At 41.9% G+C, this 25551-nt stretch overlaps 1 protein-coding gene across 3 annotated transcripts in view; it reads left to right on the top strand.

Annotated features, from left to right (window-relative positions):
* Nucleotides 1-17109, top strand: part of LOC132872295 (selenocysteine insertion sequence-binding protein 2-like) — a 29972-nt gene extending 12863 nt beyond the window's left edge. For 2 of the 3 annotated variants that reach the window (XM_060907047.1, XM_060907046.1), the window contains exons 15-18: nucleotides 4599-4819; nucleotides 5307-5461; nucleotides 13504-13690; nucleotides 14833-15043. In XM_060907047.1, coding sequence (XP_060763030.1) covers nucleotides 4599-4819; nucleotides 5307-5461; nucleotides 13504-13690; nucleotides 14833-14960 — 691 coding nt within the window. In that variant the 3' untranslated portion in view covers nucleotides 14961-15043. Of the gene's footprint in view, nucleotides 1-4598; nucleotides 4820-5306; nucleotides 5462-13503; nucleotides 13691-14832; nucleotides 15044-16033 lie in introns of those variants that run through there. The other variant, XM_060907048.1, reaches the window with a different exon arrangement.
* The last annotated feature ends 8442 nt before the right edge of the window (nucleotides 17110-25551 follow it).

The raw sequence follows: 25551 nt of genomic DNA, 5'->3' as shown, positions 1-25551 counted from the left end.
GTGTTCATTGAGATATTGTTTAAAATGTTACTTTTCAAAGGGGGTGTACTAATTTACGCTGAGCACTGTATGTGCTTAACAGAAATGCAATGTTTAAAGGATGATCTGACCGGAGATGATATTGATATATACTCACTCACACAGTTGAGGTCAGAAGTTTACATACAGTGACATGAATGTCATGGCAATATTTGGGCTTTCAGTAATTTCTTTGAACTGCCCTTTTTCTGTGGCAGAATGTACAGCATGCATCTTTAATTAAAAAAAAAACACACTAGAATTTGGTGCACAAGTTTTAATTTTTTGGGGTTTTCTGAAATCAACACAGGGTGAAAAATATACATACATCACACCTAATATTTAGGTAAAATGTCTCTTCGCAAGATTCACGTTGACCAAACATTTTTGTTTACCATGAACAAGCTTCTGGCAGAATTCTGGTTGGATATTTCATGACTCTTCATGGTAGAATTGGTAGAGTTCAATTAAATTTGTTTTTTTCTTGGCGTGGACTCGACTTATAAGCACGGTCCATATATTTTCAACAGGGTTGAAGTCAGGACTTGTTTTAAGCTTAATGTTAGCCTGCTTTATCCTCCACAACCAGCTCTGATGCGTGTTTGGGTTCATTGTCCTGCTGTAACTCCCAAGTCGTGTTCAATTTTCTGATGGTTTATGCTGAAGAATTCTGAGGTAGTCCTCCTTCATTATTCCAAGTCAAGTCAACTTTATTGTCAAATATGCTATACATGCTCGACATACAGCACAGATGACATTTCAGTCCTCTCTGACCCACGGTGCAAACAGGCAATGCAAAAAATAAAAATAGAATAATTGAAAAAAAACCCCCAAACAATATAAACAGTATAAAACACTCTAGATAGGAACTAGACATAGACTAAACACTCAAACAGACAATATAAACAGTATAAACACTCTAGATAAGAACTAGACATAGACTAAACTCTCTCTCTCTCTCTCTCTCTCTCTCTCTCTCTCTATATATATATATATATATATATATATATATATATATAATATGACTATTTTAAGAAATTATAAACATTCATGGCGGCACAGTGGTGTAGTGGTTAGCGCTGTCGCCTCATAGCAAGAAGGTCCGGGTTCGAGCCCCGTGGCCGGCGAGGGCCTTTCTGTGTGGAGTGTGTGTGTATATATATATATATATATATATATATATATATATATATATATATATATATATATATATATATATATATATATATATAAAATGTGTGTATGTATATATATATATATATATATATATATATATATATATATATATATATATATATATATATATATACACACATATATATATATATATATATATATATATATATATATATATATATATCACACAAATTGGTAACAAACAGTCAAGGGCACTTGAGGTATAGCAGGTAAACATGAAATAAGCAGTATAAACAAACTAGCAGCTGTTAAGATGAGGTAGTGCAGAATACTGCAAATGAGCGAGGTAAAGTGAGATGTGCGGTCCCTGAGTTCAGTGTGTTAATGAACGATGAGATGTATATGTGTGTGTTTGCTTGGTGGGGGGGGAGGGGGACTGTGAGGATGACATGTCAGATGCTGAAGGGGGGGCAGGGGTAGCCTGGGCCTGCCCATCCTAAGTGTGACGCAACACAAGGGCCTGTTGCGAGCTTAGTCTGGCAAGGCAAGCTATCTCCAGCTCTTCCAAGCTCCCGAAAAATTGGGAGCCAATCAACTTTGAGCATCTCCAATGGCCCTGGGTAGAGGCGTGTTCAAGGCAGTGACGTAATAGAACTGCAACCGGAAGCCATAGATTGTTTACAGAATCTATGCCGGAAGCGCTTCATTCACTAGAAACATTACGAACATGGAGCAGCGGCAAGCCTTTGACACAGTGGTAGATGCTGTATTGAAAGCATTCAATGGGAAGTTCTCATTGAAAACGGAGCAAAGAGCAGCCCTGGAGGTATTTTATCTTCTTCCTGTTACTCAAGCAGTTTCCGTCGCGTCACATACGTCAGAGGAAAGAGTGATGTGATTGGTTTAAGCTTCGTCACAGCCTTTTCTGGCTTCGACCAGTAGCAAACTGAGGCATTTCAGGGAGGCGGGTCAACCACGCGCTTTGGGAAGCGGTTGGGCTTAATATCTTTGCCAGACCAAATGCTCGCAGAGCTTTGAAGTCGCGTTAGCCAGACTAGGGCAGGGGGGTGTGCGAGCAGAATCTGTGGCAGGGGGCAGGAGGGGCAGAACAGGGAGGGAGTTGAGCCTCCTGACTGCCTGGTGAAAGAAACTGTTCTTGAGCCTGCTGGTTTTGGCCCGGAGACTCCACAGTCTCCTCCCTGACGGCAGCAGGCTGAAGAGGCTGTGAGATGGGTGGGTGGGGTCACCTGCAATCCTGATGGCTTTGCGGGTGAGGCGGGAGTTATAAATATCCATTAGAGAAGGGAGAGAGACACCAATGATCCTCTCAGCTGCTCTCACGATGCGCTGCAGAGACTTGCAGCAGGACGCGGTGCAGGCACCGTACCACACGGTGATGCAGCTGGTCAGAATGTTCTCGATGGTGCCTCTGTAGAAAGTGTGCATGATGGGGGCCGGGGCTCTTGCTCTCCTCAGTTTGCGGAGGAAGTACAGACGCTGTTGGGCTTTTTTGGCCAGTGATGCGGTGTTGTTGCTCCAGGACAGGACTTCAGAGATGTGCACACCCAGAAACTTGGTGCTGCTCACCCTCTCCACTGCAGCACCGTCGATAGATAGTGGAGCATGCTGGGTGTGCTCTCTCCTGAAGTCCACAACAGTCTCCTTCGTCTTCTCCATGTTCAGACGGAGATTGTTGTCCTTGCACCACGTGGCCAAGCGGCTCACCTCACTCCTGTAGATTGTCTCATCGCCATTGTTGATGAGACCCACCACAGTCGTGTCATCCGCAAACTTAATGAAGAGATTTGACCTGGATGTTTGTGTGCAGTCGTGGGTCAGCAGAGTGAAGAGGAGGGGGCTTAGCACACATCCTTGGGGGGCCCCCTTGTTCAGTGTAATGGTGCTGGAGGAGTTGCTGCTGACCCGTACAGTCTGTGGTCTCCCCGTCAGGAAGTCCAGCAGCCAGTTGCACAGGGAGGTGTTGAGTCCCAGCTGGTCCAGTTTATGAATGAGCTGCTGAGGAATGATTGTGTTGAATGCTGAGCTAAAGTCTATGAACAGCATTCTGACATACGAGTCTTTTGTCTCCAGGTGGGTGAGGGCTGAGTGGAGGGCAGTGGAGATGGCGTCATCGGTCGAACGGTTGGACCGATATGCAAACTGGAAAGGGTCCAGGACTAGGGGGCAGACTTGATATGCCGCATGACTAGCCGCTCGAAGCACTTCATGAGGATGGGAGTGAGTGCGACAGGGCGGTAGTCAGTGAAGCAGGAAGGGAGACTGCTTCTTCGGGACCAGGATGATGGTGGTGGTTTTGAGGCACGTGGGGACAACAGCCTGGCTCAACGAGATGTTGAAGATGTCTGTAAAGACATCTGTGAGCTCCTCGGCACTCGTTTCCATCCACTTTGTGCAATGAACCAGTTCCACTGGCAGCAAAAGAGCCTCAGAGCATGATAATCCTACCACCACCAGTTGGTACAGTGTCTCTCTGTACATGGTGGTCATTGTGGCCAAACAACTCAATCTTTGTCTCATCTGGCCATACAGCTATCATCCAGAAGGCTTTTTCTTTGTCCATGTGGTCAGCTTCAAGCTTTAGTTAAGCTTGAAGGTGTCAATTTTGGAGCAGGGGGTTCTTTCTTGGATAGCAGCCTCTTAGTCCATGGTGATCTGAACTGTAGACAATGATCCATCAGCTTCCAGTTCATGGCAGGGCTGTGACATGGTGGTTCCCAGGTTGTTCCTGACCATCCAAACCAATTTCCTTTCAGCTGAGGGTGACAGTTTGGGTTTTCTTGAAGCAAAATGGCTTGGCAAAGTGACTACACTTCACAATAACTTGGATACAATTGTTTGAACTGATCTTGGAATTTGCAGTTGTTTAGAAATGGCTCCAAGGGACATTCCGGAGTTGTGTACATCTGCGATCCTCTTTCTCAGATCTGCACTGAGCTCCTTGGACTTTCCCATTGTATTGTGTGTTAGTCAATCCAATGAGTGCTGTAAACAAACCCTTTTTATGAAGGCACAGAGAAGCTACCAGCTGTAGTCAATCATGATCACTAACAGGAAGTTAAGAGACCTTGGCAAGATAAGGGACATTTTTGGAAGTTTTACCACCTCTGCATTACTAATCTAGGTGAGCGTATGTAAATTTTTGACCCTGTATGTATAATTTTGACCCAGTGTTGAGTTCAGAAAATTAAAACTTGTGCACCAAATTCAAGGTTTTTTTTTTATAAATATTAAAGACGTATGCTGTATATTCTGCCACAGAAAAAGAACAGTTCAAAGAAATGACTGAAAGCCCAAATATTGCCATAGCATTCATATCCAAGATGACATTCATGTCACTGTATGTAAACTTCTGACCACAATTATGTTTTTATTTATTTATATATAAAATAAAAACTTTTTTTTAATTCATTTGAATTTAACAGCTACTGCAGCCAGATACTAAGTAAGGATGTAGATGAGTGTGTGACCACTCTGCTGAGGGAGCTGGTGAGGTTCCAGGACCGGCTTTACCAGAAAGATCCCATGAAGGCCAGGATGAAGAGGCGGCTGGTCATGGGTCTCAGGGAGGTGCTGAAACACCTGAAACTCAGGAAAGTCAAGTGTGTCATCATCTCGCCCAACTGTGAACGTGTACAGTCTAAAGGTATGGGGACAAGCAGATCTGTTGAGTGTGTATAGATTAGAAAGTGATTTCGTAGTGTTCTTTTATGCACAGTTTGTGAACCCATCACTTCTCTTAAAGTGCTGTTACAACATATTCTATCTGCTGCACCTGTAGCATTTTGTATGTGAGATTACAACAGCCAAAGGTTTTGATAGATTTCTCTGGAGTGAATCCACGCTTACTAATAATTTAAGTCATTATATTACAATGGCAGTTGTTGGGGCATCAATAAACTGTTATGTGATTTTAGTTGTATTTTTGCTCAAAATTGTGTTGTTTGCGAGATTGGAGTCTTTCCTAGTAGTCTAAATTTCCGATAACCTTCTGTGTAGTTTAACCGTATATGCTGAATAACTCACAGATGTCCAGATAACTGGGCAAAAAATAAACCAGACAAAAAAGTAAATGGTTTTCCATGAGTGTATGGACTCTAAAGACGTTTACACTTGGTGTTTTTTCTGTTCAGGTGGTCTTGATGAGGCTCTTCACACAATCATTGATACATGTCGGGAACAAGGTGTTCCTTTCGTCTTTGCCTTGTCAAGGAAGTCTTTGGGTCGCTGCGTGAACAAAGCTGTTCCCGTCAGTCTGGTGGGCATCTTCAACTATGATGGAGCACAGGTATGGGAGCTCATATCCTGCCTCCATTTCAGTACGGTTCCACAAATGGAAGCTATGGTTGTCTCTTTCCTTTTTCTTGGCGATCAGGACACTTCTTTGTCCAATGACCATTTCATCCAAAGCCTTTTTCATATGTACTATCAATTATTTTATACGTGCAACAAAATCGAGATATAAACAAATCCTAATTAATTTAAGGGACTGCATTAAGCACTATCAAAAACACACAGGCAAACAATCCAAAACGGCAGGCAATGTTGTAAACGTGAAGCTAGCAAAAGGTCGGGCGAGGCACAAACGGGCTAAATCAGGCAAAAACAGAAACCAAGAACAGGAAACAGGATTGGAAACCCAGGGAACCTACACGGGAGAATAAGGCTCGGTAATGCGCACTGATGTGGTGTAATACTTTGCACTGAACGTGCATTTTCTCAGTCTTTATATAGGCACGCTGATTCCTCTTGATCATGTGCAGGTGAGCCTCATTAACAGCGCGTGTGCGAGAGTCCGCTCGGCATGCACGCGCAGTCCGGAGTGCACCCGAGCAGACTCTTGCACACGCGCTGTTAATGAGGGTCACCTGCACATGATCAAGAGACATCAGCATGCCTATATAAAGACTGAGAAAACGCACGTTTTCTCATATCTGGATATCATATCTCATATCTCACACTTGCCAAGGATATCTGGCAAGTGCGAGTATAGATTTTCTATGTAATTTGGTCTAAAAACGATCTCTCCAGGGCTCAGCATTAACTTTGAAACCCCCTTGCCCTGGGAAGCAAATGGGGGTTAATTTCCACTTTCCCCTCCAATATTATCCCCCCCCCATTTTGCAAGTACTTTTTTATTTTTTATTTAATTTTTTTTTAGGAAAACCACAGAATAGTTGTGAATTGCAACATAAAATGAAGATCACACATTGGGTTGAAGTTTGATTATTGATTAAGTTTATTATTAAGTTTGGTTATTAGTTACTTTTTACTTGTAACGGATAATAACAATTTTATCCAAAATAGTGTTTCCTGCCTTAGTCGATTTATTTCCATTTCACATGCATGCAGCTGTTGTAAAGTTCAGTGTGTTCGTGTAGAACTCTCTCAGACTGTAGGTTCATTACTCGATAATGTAGAAATCACAAATTAGAAATCTGTAACAAAGTTTGTATGAAGAAAACAATAGGCTGCCAAGGCTTTTGAACAGTACTGTGTTTGTTTATATCTCGGGTTTAAATTTTTTTTTTTGTTATATCATCCACCTCTAGGTTCAAAAAACAAAAAAACCTGCGCTGCATCATGACAGACAGGATAATGTTTGAGTTTAAAATTATTGTTCAGTGTATAGGGTTGTGGGGGTTTTATACAGACCTGGCAACCTGTAACTTAATCAGTGCAGTCAGTCTGTCATGACAGAGCGGGTTTTTTTTTTTTTTTAAATAAACCCAGAGGTGGATGCAGGGCTCGAAATTAACTTTTTTTCTTTGTGTCCCCCAGTGGTCCCGAATTCTGTGTTGTATTGTCCCGAATGGAAGCAATAGTGTCCCCATTTTTTTCCTCTCTGAAATAACCAGTGGTTAATATTATCATATGAAGTTACTATTATATTTGTAACTATGCGATTTTGAACCCTTTATATCATTTTTACAATAAGTCACAAGACACAAGTGACACATGTCCTATACATCATCTACTTCAAAATTACAGTTATTGCATTTTCAGTTTATTAAACTTTGGTGATCTCACTGTATGAATAGATACCCGTTTATTTAAAGGGGCCAACTAGCTCATTCAGAAAATGTTTCAACTCCCTACATCTGCAGTACACTTTAGTTGAAAATAAGACCCCTTTTATGTTCATTTCATCTACTTATACCTTGAATATCTGTTGGCACTTAAAAGGCCAACTTATAATTTTCACCATTACCGTTATCCATTTTTATGAACTTTCCATTATCCATTACCGTTATCCATTTTTATGAACTTTCCGTTATCCATTTTTATGAACTTTCCGTTATCCATTTTATGAACTTTCGCTGCCGAAACGTGGGTGCAAATGTTAGCAACATCAGCATAGTGCCAGCAGGTCCGAGCCTAGTTGTGCTGCTGACTGACTAAACTTTCTGAACTAGAAAGACACCAAGAAAACTCACTTATTCTGTTGAACGGTATCTTCCGTCAATATCATCCACATCATTCCTGTTGTATTTTATAGCGTGTCTAACAGTGTTCATTAAGTTCATTCAGTTGCTCGCGTTGCCTGCAGACCAGGCGATGACACTTTGGATCCTGAAGGTCCCGGAGACGTTATGTCTGGGCTTTCAGTTTCTTCCCCGCGGTCGGTCCGCTTCAACCACTTAAGCATTTTTGTTCTGGCAAGAGTCGGCGCAGCGTGTGCGGTAGCAATTCCATTCCAAGTCCATATAATGCGGACTCCGGCCGAAGATTCTAGAACAGAATGCGCTGCTCTGTAGCCTACGGATGCAGGTGCATCGAAAGTGTAGCTACTATGTATTTTTCGCTGTTAACGTTTTAAAATTAAAATTGACAAATTAGGTGAATGTCTACGTATGTGTTACGGCTTTGTAAATGATATTAATGTAGAACTTTTTTTCTAGATCTATTTTTTTCCATTGTCCCGGGATTGTCCCAGATATGATAATTTTGTGTCATTTTTTATGGTCAATGACATTTTTTATGGTCCCCGGGACATCGGGACACTGTTAGTTTCGAGCGCTGGGTGGATGATTATAACAAAAAAAAAGATATTTTGCACAGGACTGTGTTCCTCTGATAACAGAAACAAAGCTCCAGCTCTCTCTGATCTTAATCTGTTCTGTTCTTTCAGGTTTTATCGCACGTCGCTCCTTGTTGAGTTTTTTATGCCCGAGTTGATTGAAACCAATCTGTGTCGAATAAGGAAGCGGCTTCACCTTTAAGAAAATCAAACACTGTCATGAAGAAGCTAACTCGAATGTGAGCAGAAAAAAAATAAAATGAGATTCTTAAGAAAACTCTTCCATCCTCACTTCGGACTTTTTGTAAAATACATTTTAAATACAATCGTGAATTTCTCTGGAGTTTTCAGGCTGAGCTCTTCTCATCGTATTCTTTAACCACTCGTTTCCTCGTTCTTGAAGCATTTGCTTCTATTTGTTAACATTTTTCTTGATAGCGAGGAGACGGCAATGCCTTTTATCTATTTCTCTGTTTGAACGAGCAAAAACGGCACAAAAATTAACCATATTGAAGACAGATTAAGCCTTGCTTGTATGAAAGACGGTGTCTGTCTGACCCCAGCTGTAATTCACACATGATGTGTGACGTCATGCACAAGGGGTCTATAAACAGTACGCGTACTACAACAGCGGGGTATATAAAATAACTTGCAAAGCAGTAAATGAAACAGAGATTAAGAAAACAGCCAAGATGTAACGGCGGATACATAGTGAGGGACGCTTTTAGGAACTGAAATTGAAGATCAAAAAGCCTAATTTTTGTGGTGCTAGTTCGTAATATATGCTCATTCCAACTTGCCCGGTCGGGCATGTCGGGGACATCTCCCACTTGCCCAAATGCATGTTTCACCTGCCCTGGGCAATCGGGCAGTCCTTAATGTCGAGCCCTGCTCTCCCCACAAGCGGCCCAGCCGAACGCGCCCGAAGTTGACACTCGCTGATTCCCATCATTTCCGGTTTCGTTTTCATTTTGCAAAAATGTGTTTTGCTTCAGTCAAATTCCATTGAGAATTCCTCCTTTTTTCGAACGAACAAATATATTTGAAATATAAAGTAGTTGATAGTGCATATGAAAAAGGCTTTGGACGAAGTGTCTTAACTGTTGGACGAAATGACTTGTACCCCTTTCTTTTATAATAAAACCTAGACTAGCTCTAACCATATTAATAAGTGTTATGTTTTCCTGAAACAAAATTATTGTTGTTGAAAGACATTTCATGCGAACATATGTGTAACTGAGTCTATCATCTGTCATATACAGTACACTCACTGTCCACTTTAAGAGGAACACCTGTACAGTATTTATGCAGTTTATGCGTATTCATTCATCCTTTTTCTGCTTCCGGTTGAGAGTACGTCGTGCGGATTCTGGCTGCCGCTTCTCACCGGAGCTTTTTTATTTTATTCTCTCTCTCTCTCTCTCTCTCTCTCTCTATTTATTTATTTATTTATTGTAGTTTGATTTTTGTTTGAGTGTTTTGTCCGCCGGTTGTGGTGTAGCTCCGGACCCAGTTTTGGGCGTGGGTTCCCTCCAGGCCTTGGTTCACCGTGGGTGATGTCTGTGCTCCTAGCTATGGACTGCAGTGAGCTCGTTGCTCGTTTTAACATCGTGGTTGTCCAGCGCTCTGTGCTTTAGTGCTTGGCGTGATGTTCCAAGTGATGTTGCTCGGTGGCGTCGCAGCAGCTGTGCAGACGGTTTGGGGCTTACCGGTGCTCTGCGTGGTGGTGCTTCTGTGCTCGCTTTGTGGATCCATGGCGTGGTGTTCTGAGTGATGTTGCCGGCGGCGTCACAGCAGCTGTGCTGGTAGTGTGGGACTTGTTTTCGTGCGCCTTTTGGTGGGACCGTGGCTGCTACACCATTGGAATGACATCCTGGCCTCTATCTGGTGGACTTTTTATTTATTTATTTATTTATTTTTATTTGTTCCCTATAATGGTACACCCAATCATGTAGAAGCAATGCATAAAATCATTCAGATACAAGTCAAGAGCTTCAGTTAATGTTCACATAAACCAGAATGGGGGGAAAAAGTGTGATCTCTGTGACTTTGAGCTCAACATCTGTCTTGGCATGGATGTTTGTTCCAAATTGACTGGTCTGAGTATTTTAGAAACTGCTGATCTCCTGGGATTTTAACACACAACAGTCTCTTAAGTTTACATGCAGAATGGTGCGGAAAACAAACAAACAAAAAAAACACTGAGTGAGTAAAGGTTCTGTGGGTAGAAATGCCTTATTGATGAGAGAGGTCAGAGGAAAATGGCCAGATTGGTTCAAGCTGCCAGGAAGGATATAGCAACTCATGCAGTGTAATCACTCTTTACAACTGTGGTGAGCAGAAAAGCAAATCAGCATACACAAAATGTCAGACCTTGAGGTGGATGGGCTACAACAGCAGAAAACCACGTTAGGTTTCACTCCTTCAGTCAAGAACAGGAATCTGAGGCCATCATGAAGACTGTGGGGGGGGGACCTGGTCAGTCTTCCACTGTCCAGTTTGGGTGAGTTTGTGCCCATAATAGCCTCAGATTCTTGTTCTTGACTGACAGCAGAGGAACCTGATGTGGTCTTCTGCTGGTGTAGCCCGTCCACCTCAATGTTTGACATGTTGGTTATTCTGAGATGCTTTTCTGCTCACCATGGTTGTAAAAGGTGGTTATTTAAGTTATTATAGACTTTCTGTCAGCTCAGACCAGTCTGGTCATTCTAAAGTCACTGAGAACACACTATTATCCATTATCCAGGTGTATTATGCTTATGTGTATGTAGATTGGTGTTAAGTGATCAATCTTTAATAATTAAATTGAATCAATCCCATTGAATCATTTAATTTGACTCATCTGAATTGAATCATACCATGGAATCAGTCTCATTGAATCGTTTGAAATGAATCATTCAAATGAGTCATTCAAATGAATCATTCAGTGAATCATTTAGTGAATCATATAGTGAATCATACAGTGAATCATACCAGTATCTGATATGATTCAGAATTTTGATCACTTACCAAGCTGCAGCTAATAATATTCATATACACCTTAGAGTTCTTTTGCGATGTGGGCGACTTCCAGGAATATCGGAACAGCAGACAAACACACAATTTTAATAATAATGGAATTTATTATAACAAAGATAAAAAAAAATTGTATAACAGCAGATGAAATCTTCTGTAAACAGAGTGTGTGTGTGTGTGTGTGTGTGTGTGTGTGTGTGTGTGTAAGCACAAGATTAGCTTTGTAGGCTAATTAGACAAAGGAAAGCTAGCTAGCATGTGTGTGTAGACAAATGATTAGCTTTGTGTGCTAACTAGACAAAGGAAGGCTAGCTAGCATGTGCTTTTCAGGCCTAGTGGGTGTGTGATAGAAATTAAAGATTAACAATTAAAATACATTCAAATGGTCATCCGTGATATGGATTTGAATGTAGGCACGGGAGAGTGCGCTATAAAGGTTGAATTGAATCAGAACTTAAAATATTATCTAAAGTTGAGATAAAAGACCTCGTGATAAAGAACAAAGGGGGGGGAGGGCTACCACGTGTCCCCTTTACAGAACAAAGAGAGTTAGCTCTGATTTGCTAACTCCACGTGGTGGAGGCCTTGTGATCCCTTGAGACTGTGTGTTGAGGCCTAGATTAGCTTTGTGTTGCTAAGTAGACAAAGGAATGCTGGTAGTTAACCCACTAGCTCATAACAATACTGAATCCCCTGAAATCTTGATGCGGTCAAGATGTATAAGGAAATTAAGTATGTTAGTACAGAAATAAAGAAGCATGCACAGCCTATCAAACAATTGAGAGAACATAGAACAAAATAAATCAACACGCTGCGTGTTTAACAGTGTAACAAATAAACCTGGGTTTAAATTCACACTATTTCAATAAAAGCTAAATTCCTAAAGACTAGCTTAATTATGCCCAAATGCCAATCTTACTTAATGTCCCGCTTCTATGCGAGATATGAAGAGATGTTCTAAAACTTCTGAGTCTCGCCATTGTGGAGCACGTGAGTCAATTCTGTGGACAGAGAACTTCTCTTGATCCGACGCGTCGTGGCTCGTGATGGAGAGAGTCTCTGATTAAAATACTGTGCACAGCGCTTCAATCAGGAGGAATTCTGGTCACTCCTAATTATAAATTAACTGCTTTGGGCTGCAGTCGTACGTACTTAATGAATGAATGAAAAACCGGTTGTAACTCACTGAGTTTAAAATCGCGCGATCTTAGAATCTACCGTGGCCAGTGATAAACAAAGAAATCGCGCTGAATGGTGGATCTTGCAAGAAAGAGAAGAAAAAGACATCTTTATCTGGTTGGCTCGCGGAGCTTCCTCTCTGTGTCCGTGTTGGAACATGGCGCCAAAAGAGGAGGGGCTGAGCGTTTCCGGGTTATTTATGCCTTCCTTTAGGATGACGTAGAGGATCCCGCCCTGGCGTGACGCAGGTCAACGCGGAAGTGGGCTGATGGGAAATGTAGTTTCTTAAAGAGACAGTGGAATGTACCTACAACACTTTGTCTTCATTCTGATACTTGATGTGAGCATGAATTGAAGATCTTTTTTCTGTATCTGCATGATTTTTTTTTTTTTTTTTTGCATTGTGCTGCTGCCACATGATTGGATAATTAAATAACTACACGAATGTGCAGTTACAGGCATTCCTAATAAAGTGGACGGCGAATGCATATGAAGAATCGCTTATGCCAGTATTGGTCAGTCGTCAAACCAAACCTTAGGACATGCAGTTAATAAGCTGAATGTTCTTATTCTTATATTGCCTATTTATGTCTTTTCTAATTATGTATACTTTTATTAAAAAGTTTGCTCTTGCTGTTTGTTAAACATTTTTATGAGAACTGTAATGTACTTAAATCAGGTGAGACGTGACGTATCAGTGGTCTAGAAATTAGTTGGGTTTTACAGAGTTAATTGTTGGCAATGTATTTGAAAAGTAAATATTTCTGAACTGATCATAAGCTGCATTAGACAGTATTAGGTCAGTTACTCTCTGATCTGAAGTGAGTTTCTACATCAACTAAAGTAATGATGCCTAAAGGTTAAGTTCCTCTCAGCTGCCTGAAATGTGCTTTAAATACATTAGCGTTTTCCCCTTTTTTGGTTCTCGAGCACTTCTGTAGTGCATCCGGTCATGTTCTTGTGCTTCTCCAACACGCCTAACTCAGATCCTCGGGTAGTGATCAATACTGGAGCAGGGAGTACAGGAAAATGTGCACACAAGAATTTAGGACTTAAGGGTCACAGCAGAGAAAGTATTGGGAAATTTGTTTAATTTTGTCTTGTCCCCCAAACAGGACCATTACCACAAAATGATTGAGCTCACATCACAGGCAAGGAAAGCCTATGAGGTAATGATCGCCAGCCTTGAGGTGAGTTCACAGGAACAGTCAGGAGAGGAGAATGAGACACAGCAGCACATGGAGACACAGCAGCACATGGAGACACCAGTAGCCACCCCGGAGGCAGAAGAACCAGAATACAGTAAGCTTTAGTAAAATTAGGTGCTCCTTGCTGCAGAACTAAAAGTCCCAGGGCTGGAGTGAGACCTGATCCAAATCCTCCTATAACCACTGACTTTGATGAAATGTTGTTCCATCCTGTAAAACACACCTAACACACTGAGAACTCCTTATCTCAACTTTTGGACTGACTCCGCCCAGGTAGGACGAGCTGGTTAAAGTTAGATGGCCTTTCAGCTTTTTCAAGTGTAGGTCATAAAAAAGAATTTTCCCCAACACCTAATTATTTTTGTTTAGTGGACCGAACAGTACTGAATTCGAATCACAGACTTCCAATTCTATTATTTATTTATTTATTTTTAAATAGAAAAATTAATGAATTTAGAGCCACATGGCCTTAAATTCTGTGCTTTTTTTTTTTTTTTTTTCCTGCTTCACCATGACCCAATTCAAGATACTACATGATACATCACGTAGTGGGCTTTCTCCGTTCACGCAAGGCATTGTGGGATATAAATTCGAAACAGGAGAGAAAAATGGAGGACACGAATGAAACGTGAAAGACTGACTACAGTAACGGAAAGTGAGAAGAAAAGACGTTATGTTGCGAAGGAAAGGAAACGCAGGACCAAACTAATAAATATCGGCGGTCAGCGAGCACCTCGGTGTGATCAGCTGTTCGTTTAGCGACAGAATGATGTAACTGTCAGTGCACGGTCAAAGGTAAACCTGTAGATGGCAGTAATGCAACACTGGATGCCAGCTGCTGTAAAACCCAAAAGAAGAAGGAAAAGAAGAAGAAGCAGGTAAACATGTGCATGCGCACACCGGACTTCCTCTGTCTGCTTGACTGCACGAAGCAAGCAATTTCATGCACATTCTTTGCTCGGGAATCCCTTCAAATTAAATAACTTCCCAGCCACAGAATGGCCTGATTTTTTTTTTTAGATATTACAGAAATAAACATGTATGATGATGACCAAATTTCAGAGGGAACTAAATTTCACTGATTTTTATGAAATCGAAAGGCCGTCTAGCTTTAAGGTCCGACTCCACCCACTAGACTTCTTGTGCTGCAGCAAGAGACACTTGAGAAAAATTGCAAAAAAATATTTTTGTTAAACATATTTTTCCTATAGTCCATGTCCTTGTCCATTGTTTTAGTTAAAGTTTGGAAGAAAATGCTAGAGAAAGACTACAACCACAAGTTCCTGCCTTTTGAGGAGCAGTTCACGTCGTTAGCCATCAGCACAGATCCAGACAACCATCTTAATGACCTTGGAGGAAGTTGATACTGTAATTCACTAATTGAATAAAGATTTATTATGAATAAGGATGGGGCGGCACGGTGGTGTAGTGGTTAGCGCTGTCGCCTCACAGCAAGAAGGTTCTGGGTTTGAGCCCAGTGGCCGGCGAAGGCCTTTCTGTGCGGAGTTTGCATGTTCTCCCCGTGTCCGCGTGGGTTTCCTCCGGGTGCTCCGGTTTCCCCCACAGTCCAAAGACATGCAGGTTAGGTTAACTGGTGGCTCTAAATTGACCGTAGGTGTGAATGGTTGTTTGTGTCAGCCCTGTGATGACCTGGCGACTTGTCCAGGGTGTACCCCACTTCTCACCCATAGTCAGCTGGGATAGGCTCCAGCTTGCCCGCGACCCTGTAGGACAGGATAAGCGGCTACAGATAATGGCTGGATGGATAAGCAAGGATGTAATGATGCACATAATTCTAATTTGATATAATATTGTGGTGTATAAATATGATACTCAGTAATATAAACGTTGTGTGAATGTGCCTTAGATTAACATTTGATTAGAACATTCAACATCCATCCATTATCTGTAGCCGCTTATCCTGTTCTACAGGGTCGCAGGCAAGCTGGAGCCTATCCCAGCTGACTACGGGCGAAAGGCGGGGTACACCCTGGACAAGTCGCCAGGTCATCACAGGGCTGACACATAGACACAGACAACCATTCACACTCACATTCACACCTACGCTCAATTTAGAGTCACCAGTTAACCTAACCTGCATGTCTTTGGACTGCGGGGGAAACCGGAGCACCTGGAGGAAACCCACGCGGACACGGGGAGAACATGCAAACTCCACACAGAAAGGCCCTCGCCGGCCACGGGGCTCGAACCCGGACCTTCTTGCTGTGAGGCGACAGCGCTAACCACTACACCACTGTGCCGCCCATTACAAACATAATGTTTGTAATAATGACCTGTGTGTGCTACAAGCAGCATATAATAAAGAAATTAAATCATGTCTAGTTAAACATTAATTGTTTGGCCAAGCTGGTATGACTCTCAAGTGTGTGTGTCTGAAGCACTGTGTTTTTGTTTGTTTGTTTTTTTTAATTCCCAGGCTGTTTGCTCGTTATGCTGTCAGTCAAAGGCAAGTAGGTCTCTGTAGCACTAGACATGATTTTCAATCCTGTGTTCTCCAACACTGACACAGAAGGATGATGTCAGATGTGTTTGTAGTAAAAACACTGATTTATTGTGTGCACATTCAGCTGTCCACAACTCCCTGTCCTCCAGCGTCGTAATTTACAGGGAAGCCAAAGCGCTCCTGTACGAGTCGGGAGAATGATCACAGCCTTTGCTGCTTTTCTCGAGATAATTTATGCTAGTATGCAATTAAGTGTATTAGCTTGTGGAAAAACGGTGTGCTTAGAAGTGTGCTTTTTATTTATAAACCCTGTAAGCCCTATTTGATTTCAGGCAAAGAGGAAGCTGTTTTTTTCCCCCCCCCTCCCCAGAGTAGGGAATGTGGACTTAAGTTGAAATGTTTATTACACTTCACATAATATAAGCATTGAGTAATACTTTTATTACACGAATGTATTTTTCAATACGCAGGCATATTGAATCAAGATACTTGAATTACATGATGCACCACGTCACCCCGAATTGTGAAATAATTAAACATGCACTGATCACATGATCATTGATATTTTTATTGATTTAACTGTTTACAAATTTGCACAAGAAAATATGAAAATGTCTTGGAAGTTAAAATTAAATACGGTATCACTGCCTCGGAAGTAATGTAGCAACTTGTTTTCAAACAGGCATTGGCCAGTAAAATTTTGATTACTCTCCAAACCATGCTGTGATTTGAGTTTCTCAAAATAAACCAATTTGTTGTAGATGGGTTACAGCAGAGGGCGGCACAGCAGTGTAGTGGTTAGCACTGTTGTCTCACATCAAGAAGGTTCTGGGTTCGAGCCCAGTGGTCGATGAGAGCCTTTCTTTGTGGAGTTTGCATGTTCTCCCCGTGTCTGCATGGTTTTCCTCCGGTTTCCCCCACAGTCCAAAGACATGCAGGTTAGGCTAATTGGTGGCTCTAAATTGACTGTGAGTGTGAATGGTTGTTTGTCTCTATGTGTCAGCCCTGTGATGACCTGATGACTTGTCCAGGGTGTACCCCACCTCTCACCCATAGTCAGCTGGGATAGGTTCCAGCTTGCCCGCAACCCTACACAGGATAAGCAGTTATGGATGGATGGATGGGTTACAGCAGCATGCCAGGTGCTAATGCCAATGAAAAACAAGAAAACGCATGTCGAGTAGACAAAGAAGCATTAAAACTGGACCATTGAGGTGTCTGGTGGGATGAACCCAGGTTCCTTTTGCACCACGATAATCAAAGATCAGAATTTGGTGCAAGTAGTAATGCTGCATTTGGCTAAAGGTTGAAACTTGTAATTTCCAACCTCAAACAAAATGCCCTCTCAACTTGAAATTCCTACTCAGGAACACAGCACTCAGGAACACAGCATGGGCTACTCAACCCTGAGTGACGCCAAATAGCCATTGGTTGTTTCCAACATGAACAGTAAACAAAGTAGCACCTCTCAACTGTAAATGAGTTATACTCTATATACAAGTATTTACCTTTGAGCCTTCAACCTGGACATATTCACGTCTAATGTCTATAACACTGATTGTACAGTTTGCTGTACATCACATTTCGCAGGCTAGCTTGTTAACAAAAAAAATCAACTTTGAGGCATCCATGTTTTTTTTTTTTCTCGCTTTGAAACTTGAACGTGCAGAAGTCAAAAATTTGTGCCAAGATCCAACATCCAAGGTAAGTTGAATATGAGGAGAAGCCATGGCCTAAGGGTTAGAGAAGCAGCTTTGGGACCAAAAGGTCACCAGTTAAATTACCTGGACTTGGCAGGAATGGATGAAGTGCACTTGAGCAAGGCACCTAACCCCCAGGCTGCTCTGGGTATGTTGTACATCGCTCTGGATAAGAGCGTCTGCTAAATGTCTGTATCGCAATGATTACAGCATAAGGGTCCATGGAGCCTCTTTGATGAGAAGAGTACTAGATGGTAATGTGATGGTGTGGTGATGTTTCCTTGGCACACATTAAGGCTCTTGACATCCACTGAAGAATATCAGAAACGCATTTCATTTATTGAACATGATGTAATCATATTGAACTTGTAGCTACAGTTGCTTCAAGTCCACACTCAAATAGACACTTTGAAAGATGATGACGCTCCGTGTCCAAAAGGTTTTAGAAACATGGCCGTGAGTGTTTCATTGATTTCAGTGGCCTGTCTTGTCTTCTGTAAGCAATATTATTGAGGGGTTTTTGGTTTAAAACTGCAATGTAATCATTTCTGTATTACACACCACCCTGGCACATCCGACACCTTGTACAATCTATACAGATGCTGTTCCAAGTCACAAAATGCACTAGATAGGTGTGTCTAACAAAATTCTTCTTCTTGGCTATAAGTTGTATCCAAACTGTAAAATGTTAAACCAATCAGTCTGTATTATCCTTATATGATCCTCTAACCCTGTTTCCTGCATAACAAGCAAAGCTTGAAAAACAGGGTGGCTGTTCATCATCTGGCTATGGATATATTATGCTGATGCATTGTATTAGCAGGGTGGCAGTAATTAATTGGCTGGAAAAATGTTGTACAGTTAGTGCCTTGCAAAAGTATTCACCCCCTTGGTGTTTCCAGCATTACAAGCTGGAATTAAAATGGATCTTTTGGGAGGTTTTACCATTTGATTTACACAACATGCCTACAAGTTTTAAGGTGCACCTTTTTTTTTTGTTTTCATTGTGACACAAACAATAAGATGAAAAAACAGAAATCTGGGGTGTGCATAGGTATTCCCCCCCCCCCCAAAAAAAAAAAAACACTACTTTGTAGAGCCACCTTTTGCTGCAATTCCAGCTGCAAGTCTCTTTGCGGTATGTCTCTATTAGCTTAGCACATCTAGCTACTGGGATTTTTGCCCATTCCTCAAGGCAAAACTGCTCCAACTCCTTCAAGTTAGTTGGGTTGCGTTGGTGTGCAGCAATCTTCAAGTTATGCCACAGACTCTCAATTGGATTGAGGTCTATGCTTTGATTAGGTCATTCCAAGACATTTAAATGTTTCCCTTTAAACCACTCCAGTGTAGCTTTAGCAGTACGTTCAGGGTCCTTGTCCTGCTGGAATGTGAACCTTCGTCCCAGTCTGAAACCTCTGGCTGACTCAAACAGGTTTTCCTCCAGAACTGCCCTGTATTTAGTGCCATCCATTTTTCCTTCAGTCCTGACCAGCTTTCCTGTCCCTGCAGATGAAAAATATCCCCACAGCATGATGCTGCCACCACCATGCTTCATTGTAGGAATGGTGTTCTCAGGGTGTTGGGTTTGCGCCACGCATCATTTCCCATGATGGCCAAAAAGTTCAATTTTTGTCTCATTTGACCAGAGAATGCTGTTCCATGTGTTTAGGGAGTCTGCCACATGCTGTTGGGCAAACTCCAAACGTGTTTTCTTAAGCAATGGCTTTTTTTCTGCCCACTCTTCCATAAAGAGTGTACAGTTTCAAGTGGTCCTATGGACAGATACTCCCATCTCTGCTGTGGATCTTTGCAGCTCCTTCAGTGTTATCTTTGATGTTTTTGTTGCATCTCTGATTAATGCCCTCCTTGCCTGGTCTATGAGTTTTGGTGGGTGGCCTTCTCTTGTCAGGTTTTTAGTGGTGCCATATTCTCTCCATTTTGCTATAATGGATTTAATGGTGCTCCCGGGATATTCAGTTTGGGATATTTTTTATAACCCAACCCTGATCTATACTTCACAACTTTGTCTCTGACCTGTTTGGAGCGCTCCTTGGTTTTCATGTTGCTTGCTTAGTAGTGTTGCAGAGTCAGGGTCCTTCCAGAACAGGTTGATTTATACAGATATCATGTGACACTTTGATTGCACACAGGTGGATCTTAGTCAACTAATTATGCGACTTATGAAGTGAATTGGTTGGAGCAGCTCTTATTTAGGGGTTTCATATGAAAGGGGGCGAATACTTATGCACACTCCAGATTTCTGTTTTTTCATCTTATTGTTTGTGCCACAATAAAAAAAAAAATGCACCTTTTTAAGTGGTAGGCATGTTTGTATAAATCAAATGGTGCTAACCCTACCTGTGAGAGTAAATGAGAAGTAATTAGCCGATGCAATGATAGCGCAAACTCACAAAGCCATTCCTCAGGAAGGAATAAAACAACGGGTATGCTTGAAGTGTTTTTCCTCTTATACCACAGGAATTTTCCAATGATTATATTTTTTAATAATTTAATTAAGGACATTTTATTATAGTTACATTTAAACATACTGACTGCAAAGTCACCTGAAATAATAATTTAAAAAAAAATTGTGCATGACATTTTCCTACGTCCCACAAGAACAATATCATGCGGACGAGATGTGATAATTTTGATGTGCTGAGGGTCACTTTCCTGTTTTGCAGCCGAATATCCTACCTCTTGAGGTAAACAGTATGGCCCCATGGAAACAGTCGAATACAAGGAGCTTTAACAAATTTGCATAATTATGGAACTGAGTCACACCAAGATGGTGACATGTGGCAAACACTGACTCCACATCGACCTCGGAGAGTTTTGAGTCACAGGGATGTAATTTGTGGTTGACATTTGTGAATAGACCCATGAAACAAAAGACAAATGTATCTTTTCTCTGTTACTGCTTTTGTGTTATTTCTTGCTCTGTAAGATCAAAACATCAGGTGTAAAACTCCATACTCAGACTCACCAATCCAAGACGAGCGCTGCAAATTCATCAGATTTTGTGCCTGTTTCATCCTTCAGTCGATCTATCCCCTCACAAAAATTCTCGCAGACGACCTTTTGGTTTCTGTCGCTTTTCTGTCACGCTTTCTAGCTGATTCATTTTTCTTTCATATTTTCCTTTTCTTTTCCGCTGGCTTTTAGCTAGCGGGAGAGCGGACCCTGCCATGTTTGCCTATAGAGGATGTGCAGTCACGTGACCCGTCCGTGTTTACTCCGCCATATTGGACGGCTTCAGGATTGTTTACCTTGCGCGAGCGTAATGGATCCAGGGAGTAATCCCCAAGAAAATTCGGAAAATACCCCATCTACATCACGCGATAACTTGTTTAAGTTTGTTCAGCATCTTGAAGGTGACGTGAGGCAGCGTTACGTGGAAAAGTGTTCCAGGTTGGGGATTGCAGATCCGTACAACTTGCCGCAATCCTTGTTCAGGGAAATTCGGAGCTGCGGTGCCGGCGATTTGCCCGATCTGGCCTACCACGACATTTACAATTTTCTTGTTAATTGTGAATCGTGTTACACTGGCAAAGCCCTCAAAGCTTACAAGAGCCTGGAAGCTTATAAATATTTTGTTGCGGGATGGGTATCCCAACTATACCTCTGGAAGGTTCCGAAGAAGAATGTCTACTTGATAACCTCACGGGTAAGTGGCATTAAGACGTTTATCATAAAGAGACTATGCAGGACGTTTTATTGTAAGAATGTTCGAAATCTAAACTCAGTTCCAGATAATGACAGGGTTGTAAATATGTATGTTTTTGTCTGAAAAAAAAATCACAAATCACCGACTATGCAGTTATCATTCAATCCGAAAATCAACTTAACAGATGTACTAGGAGTACTGAATTAGAAGATTACACCTACCTGATATGAAGTGTTCGCTACAAATTCGGCTGGTAGAACTGGGGTACCAGTTTTCTCTTCGCACAGCGGACACCCATTTTGCGCGTCTCTCCTCCTCGTCTGCGGGGAATCTATAAAATGACAGGCCCTCCTTTTGGCCCTGTCTATTGGTACAACCAAATGCTGAACAAGATATAACCATTCTCGAAAGATCTACTCCCACACACTTGATAATTAGAACGGGTTCGTCCTAGCCTGGGAAATCCCATGCTGCTTTGCACAATCGTTCCGATCTGAAAAGACAGCATGGAAACTATGGTCTAAAGGCTCGCCTGAGTTAGGGAGCCAATCAGAGAGTGGGGAGGGGTGGAAAGACGGTGACGCGTACTACTTGACAAACGGAAGCTTGTAGTTTATTTGGGACTCCTAACAGCGCTAACCTCTCGGATATGCTCGTTGTTTTTTTGGTCAAAAACATGTCTGTTGAATGTCCAAATATGGAGGGTCCAGCTTCTCTCATATTTGTCTTGCACAAACGGCAGTAATCGTTCGGTGCCATTGTTTTCCTATTTTTGTTTTGCCTTCTCTTTCTCTTTCCTTCTCTTCTTCATCTTCTTCGTCGCTCTAACTACGTCACCGGGTACAACTGCCATGATTGGCCATGGGCTACGTATACGCCAAATGATAGACATTCGCAACGTCCAATAAACGGCCGTTGACAATCGTAAACCACACCTCCCCTACGAGAAATTCAATAGGCGGATTCCAGACCATATTTCACTTGTGATATGGTCTGGTGTTAACCAGACTAGGTTCGTCCAAGATGGCAGATAAACAAATACCTCATGACGTCACGTGCACGCTCTCTCTATACTGACTGGTCTTGGTTAAAAGTAGGTCAAATGCCCCATGGTGGTCATGTGATATTGTTGCTCACTTGCTTCAGCAATCTCCGGAATCGTAAAATGCGGGACTCGTTTTATCTCGGCAAAACCTTTACACACAGGATACACAGTGTGTGCAACAGCACAACTCCTCAATCTCAACTCAACTTCAAATCAATACGAAACATCTTGAAATGCCAACAGAAACAGAACATTTCTGCCCAGAATTCAATTTTGCAGTCAGAACCTTTAATGTTCTGGAAAATCTGTAACACTATTTAGTTACTCTGCTATCGCTTATGTTACAGCAGCTATAAATAGTTATTCCCTCCCCAGCCTTGCCTTTTCTTTCTCTTTAGGTTAATAAGATGACAAAAAAGTGAAATAATTGTCTCCTCCTCCCTATATCAACAATTATCTTTGCTAAATGACAGCATGTTTTTGCTTGTTTGTTTGTTTGTTATTCTGAAATTGTGTAGTGTTCTTGTGAATTCACTGTTACCACAGAAAAGAGAATGCATTAGAACATACACATTTATATAAACCTGTGATTTTGAATTACAGTGGGTACTGCTATTGCCAGAACTGCCGTTTAAGAAAATTAATCAACACCTTCTGACCAATCAGATTTGAGGCACAATTAATAACAGTTGACATCATTAATAAATAAGAGAGTTCCTAAAATTACCCCACTTACTGTGCAAAACATGAGCAGCTTTGCTACTGCTGCCATACTTGGTATTTGGGACTTCGTTTAAAGCACTATCACTGATCATGTAGCTGATAAATTAGTGTTTTAAACTGTACCAAAACAAGTACGGTAGGTCATAGCAAGTTCATATTTATGTGCTGACATTTTTTGTTCAAGGCTGTAGCTGTAGGTCCCGGTATGTGGTTAGATCTTGGATGTAATTATTTCAACTATTTTGTATCCATCATCTCATCTCATCTCATTATCTGTAGCCGCTTTATCCTGTTCTACAGGGTCGCAGGCAAGCTGGAGCCTATCCCAGCTGACTACGGGCGAAAGGCGGGATACACCCTGGACAAGTCGCCAGGTCATCACAGGGCTGACACATAGACACAGACAACCATTCACACTCACATTCACACCTACGGTCAATTTAGAGTCACCAGTTAACCTAACCTGCATGTCTTTGGACTGTGGGGGAAACTGGAGCACCCGGAGGAAACCCACGCGGACACGGGGAGCACATGCAAACTCCGCACAGAAAGGCCCTCGCCGGCCACGGGACTCGAACCCGGACCTTCTTGCTGTGAGGAGACAGCGCTAACCACTACACCACCGTGCCGCCTGTATCCATGATATGTCAATTTTTCCCTTTCATCTTCACAAGACATGAAGGGAAAGTGAGTGAGTTTACTGTTGTCATTTGAGACACTGTTGATCTTCACAATCGATGACTTGCAACCACGTGATCAAAATGTGCTACGTCATGAGCATCCACCATGATGGTGGATATCCAAAGCAACTAGGATGGCAGCCGCTGAAAACGTGTCTGTAAACAATGCTGAATTTTCTCAGTGTTGCCACGATTTGAACGGTCCAGTGAAGTTTCGATACAAAGAGAAGATAGATGTGTGGTTTTGACCCATGTTATTTAAAAAAAAGTTGGATTTTTCTGAGGATAAGATGCTTCTACCGACCATTGAGTACCCAGATATCACGTTCTATCTGGTTTGGCAGACTTTGTGCGTCGACAAATCTCAAATGAAGGCTTATAATTCTATGGAAGCCTATAACTTCTTTGTCTCTGGACGGGTAAATACCTTATTAATTAAACCAGTCAACGATGACGAAGCAATTGTACTTGCAAGGGTAAGTTAGGGCATGTAGTTTACTTCTATGTGTAAAACAACAGACGAAGTGTGAAATTTTGACAAGTCTCTAGCTTTATGGTTCACAAATCACATTTCAATTTATTTCAGGTACTATTTTGCTGGCGTTCCTAGAAGCGAAATGGTAATACACATGTTAAAATTATAACAACGACCGAGTGAACCACAACAAGAGAACGCTCATTTTATAGCAAAATTCTAGCAACATGAAATAAAATTATTTCATGATATTATCAAGAAAGCTTTTGAATCTCACCTGAGATAAAATGATTACTGCAAACACGAGCTGTTTTGGTTTTAGTCTCTGCTAGATCAGCCCTGCTAATGTTGTTCAACCGTGCTCGTCTCCTCTCCGTACTAAGCCTCAGAGTTTCTTTGCCCTCTTTGTGAATCACGGACGGAATTCTAAAAATTGGAACGTGCCATGGTCACGAGTACTGTCGTGACCCCAACCATATACAGCACAAAGATATGGCATAACTAAAAGAACGCTTAAAGCAGTGGAAAAACAAAGAGAGTTGTGCACGCGTATATCCACCAACATGGCCGACATCCGGGTTTCTATTTTGCTTTGACGTCACTTGCAAGCCAACAATAGAGTACATTGTACAACTCAGAAAGGAATGTTTCTGCAGTTTCGAAAGTGTTCTGTGGAGAACATGAATATAGTGCCAGTCTTTTTCATTCGAAATCTGTTGTTAACAAAGCAAATTCTATCTATGGCACGCCTGACCAATGTACAGGTGTTAGTACTATTTGTATTATTAGTAACAATATTACACAGAAGGGCGGCACGGTGGTGTAGTGGTTAGCACTGTCACCTCACAGCAAGAAGGTCCTGGGTTTAAGCCCAGCGGCTGGTGAGGGCCTTTCTGTGTCTGTGTGGGTTTCCTCTGGGTGCTCCGGTTTCCCCCACAGTCCAAAGACATGCAGGTTAGGTTAACTGGTGACTCTAAATTGACCGTAGGTGTGAATGTGAGTGTGAATGGTTCTGTGTCTGTGTGTCAGCCCTGCGATGACCTGGCGACTTGTCCAGGGTGTACCCCGCCTTTCGCCCGTAGTCAGCTGGGATAGGCTTCAGCTTGCCTGCGACCCTATAGGACAAGATAAGTGTAACCCACTTCAGCTCACACTATTAAGAGTAACCGCTGGAGGTTACAGATGCCTATACCACTATATG

This window comes from Neoarius graeffei, chromosome 24 (genome assembly GCF_027579695.1).
Source record: "Neoarius graeffei isolate fNeoGra1 chromosome 24, fNeoGra1.pri, whole genome shotgun sequence".
NCBI classification, from domain to species: Eukaryota; Metazoa; Chordata; class Actinopteri; order Siluriformes; family Ariidae; genus Neoarius; species Neoarius graeffei.
The sequence above is the reverse complement of the archived record's forward strand: the minus strand, read 5'-3'. Positions and strand labels throughout refer to the sequence as shown.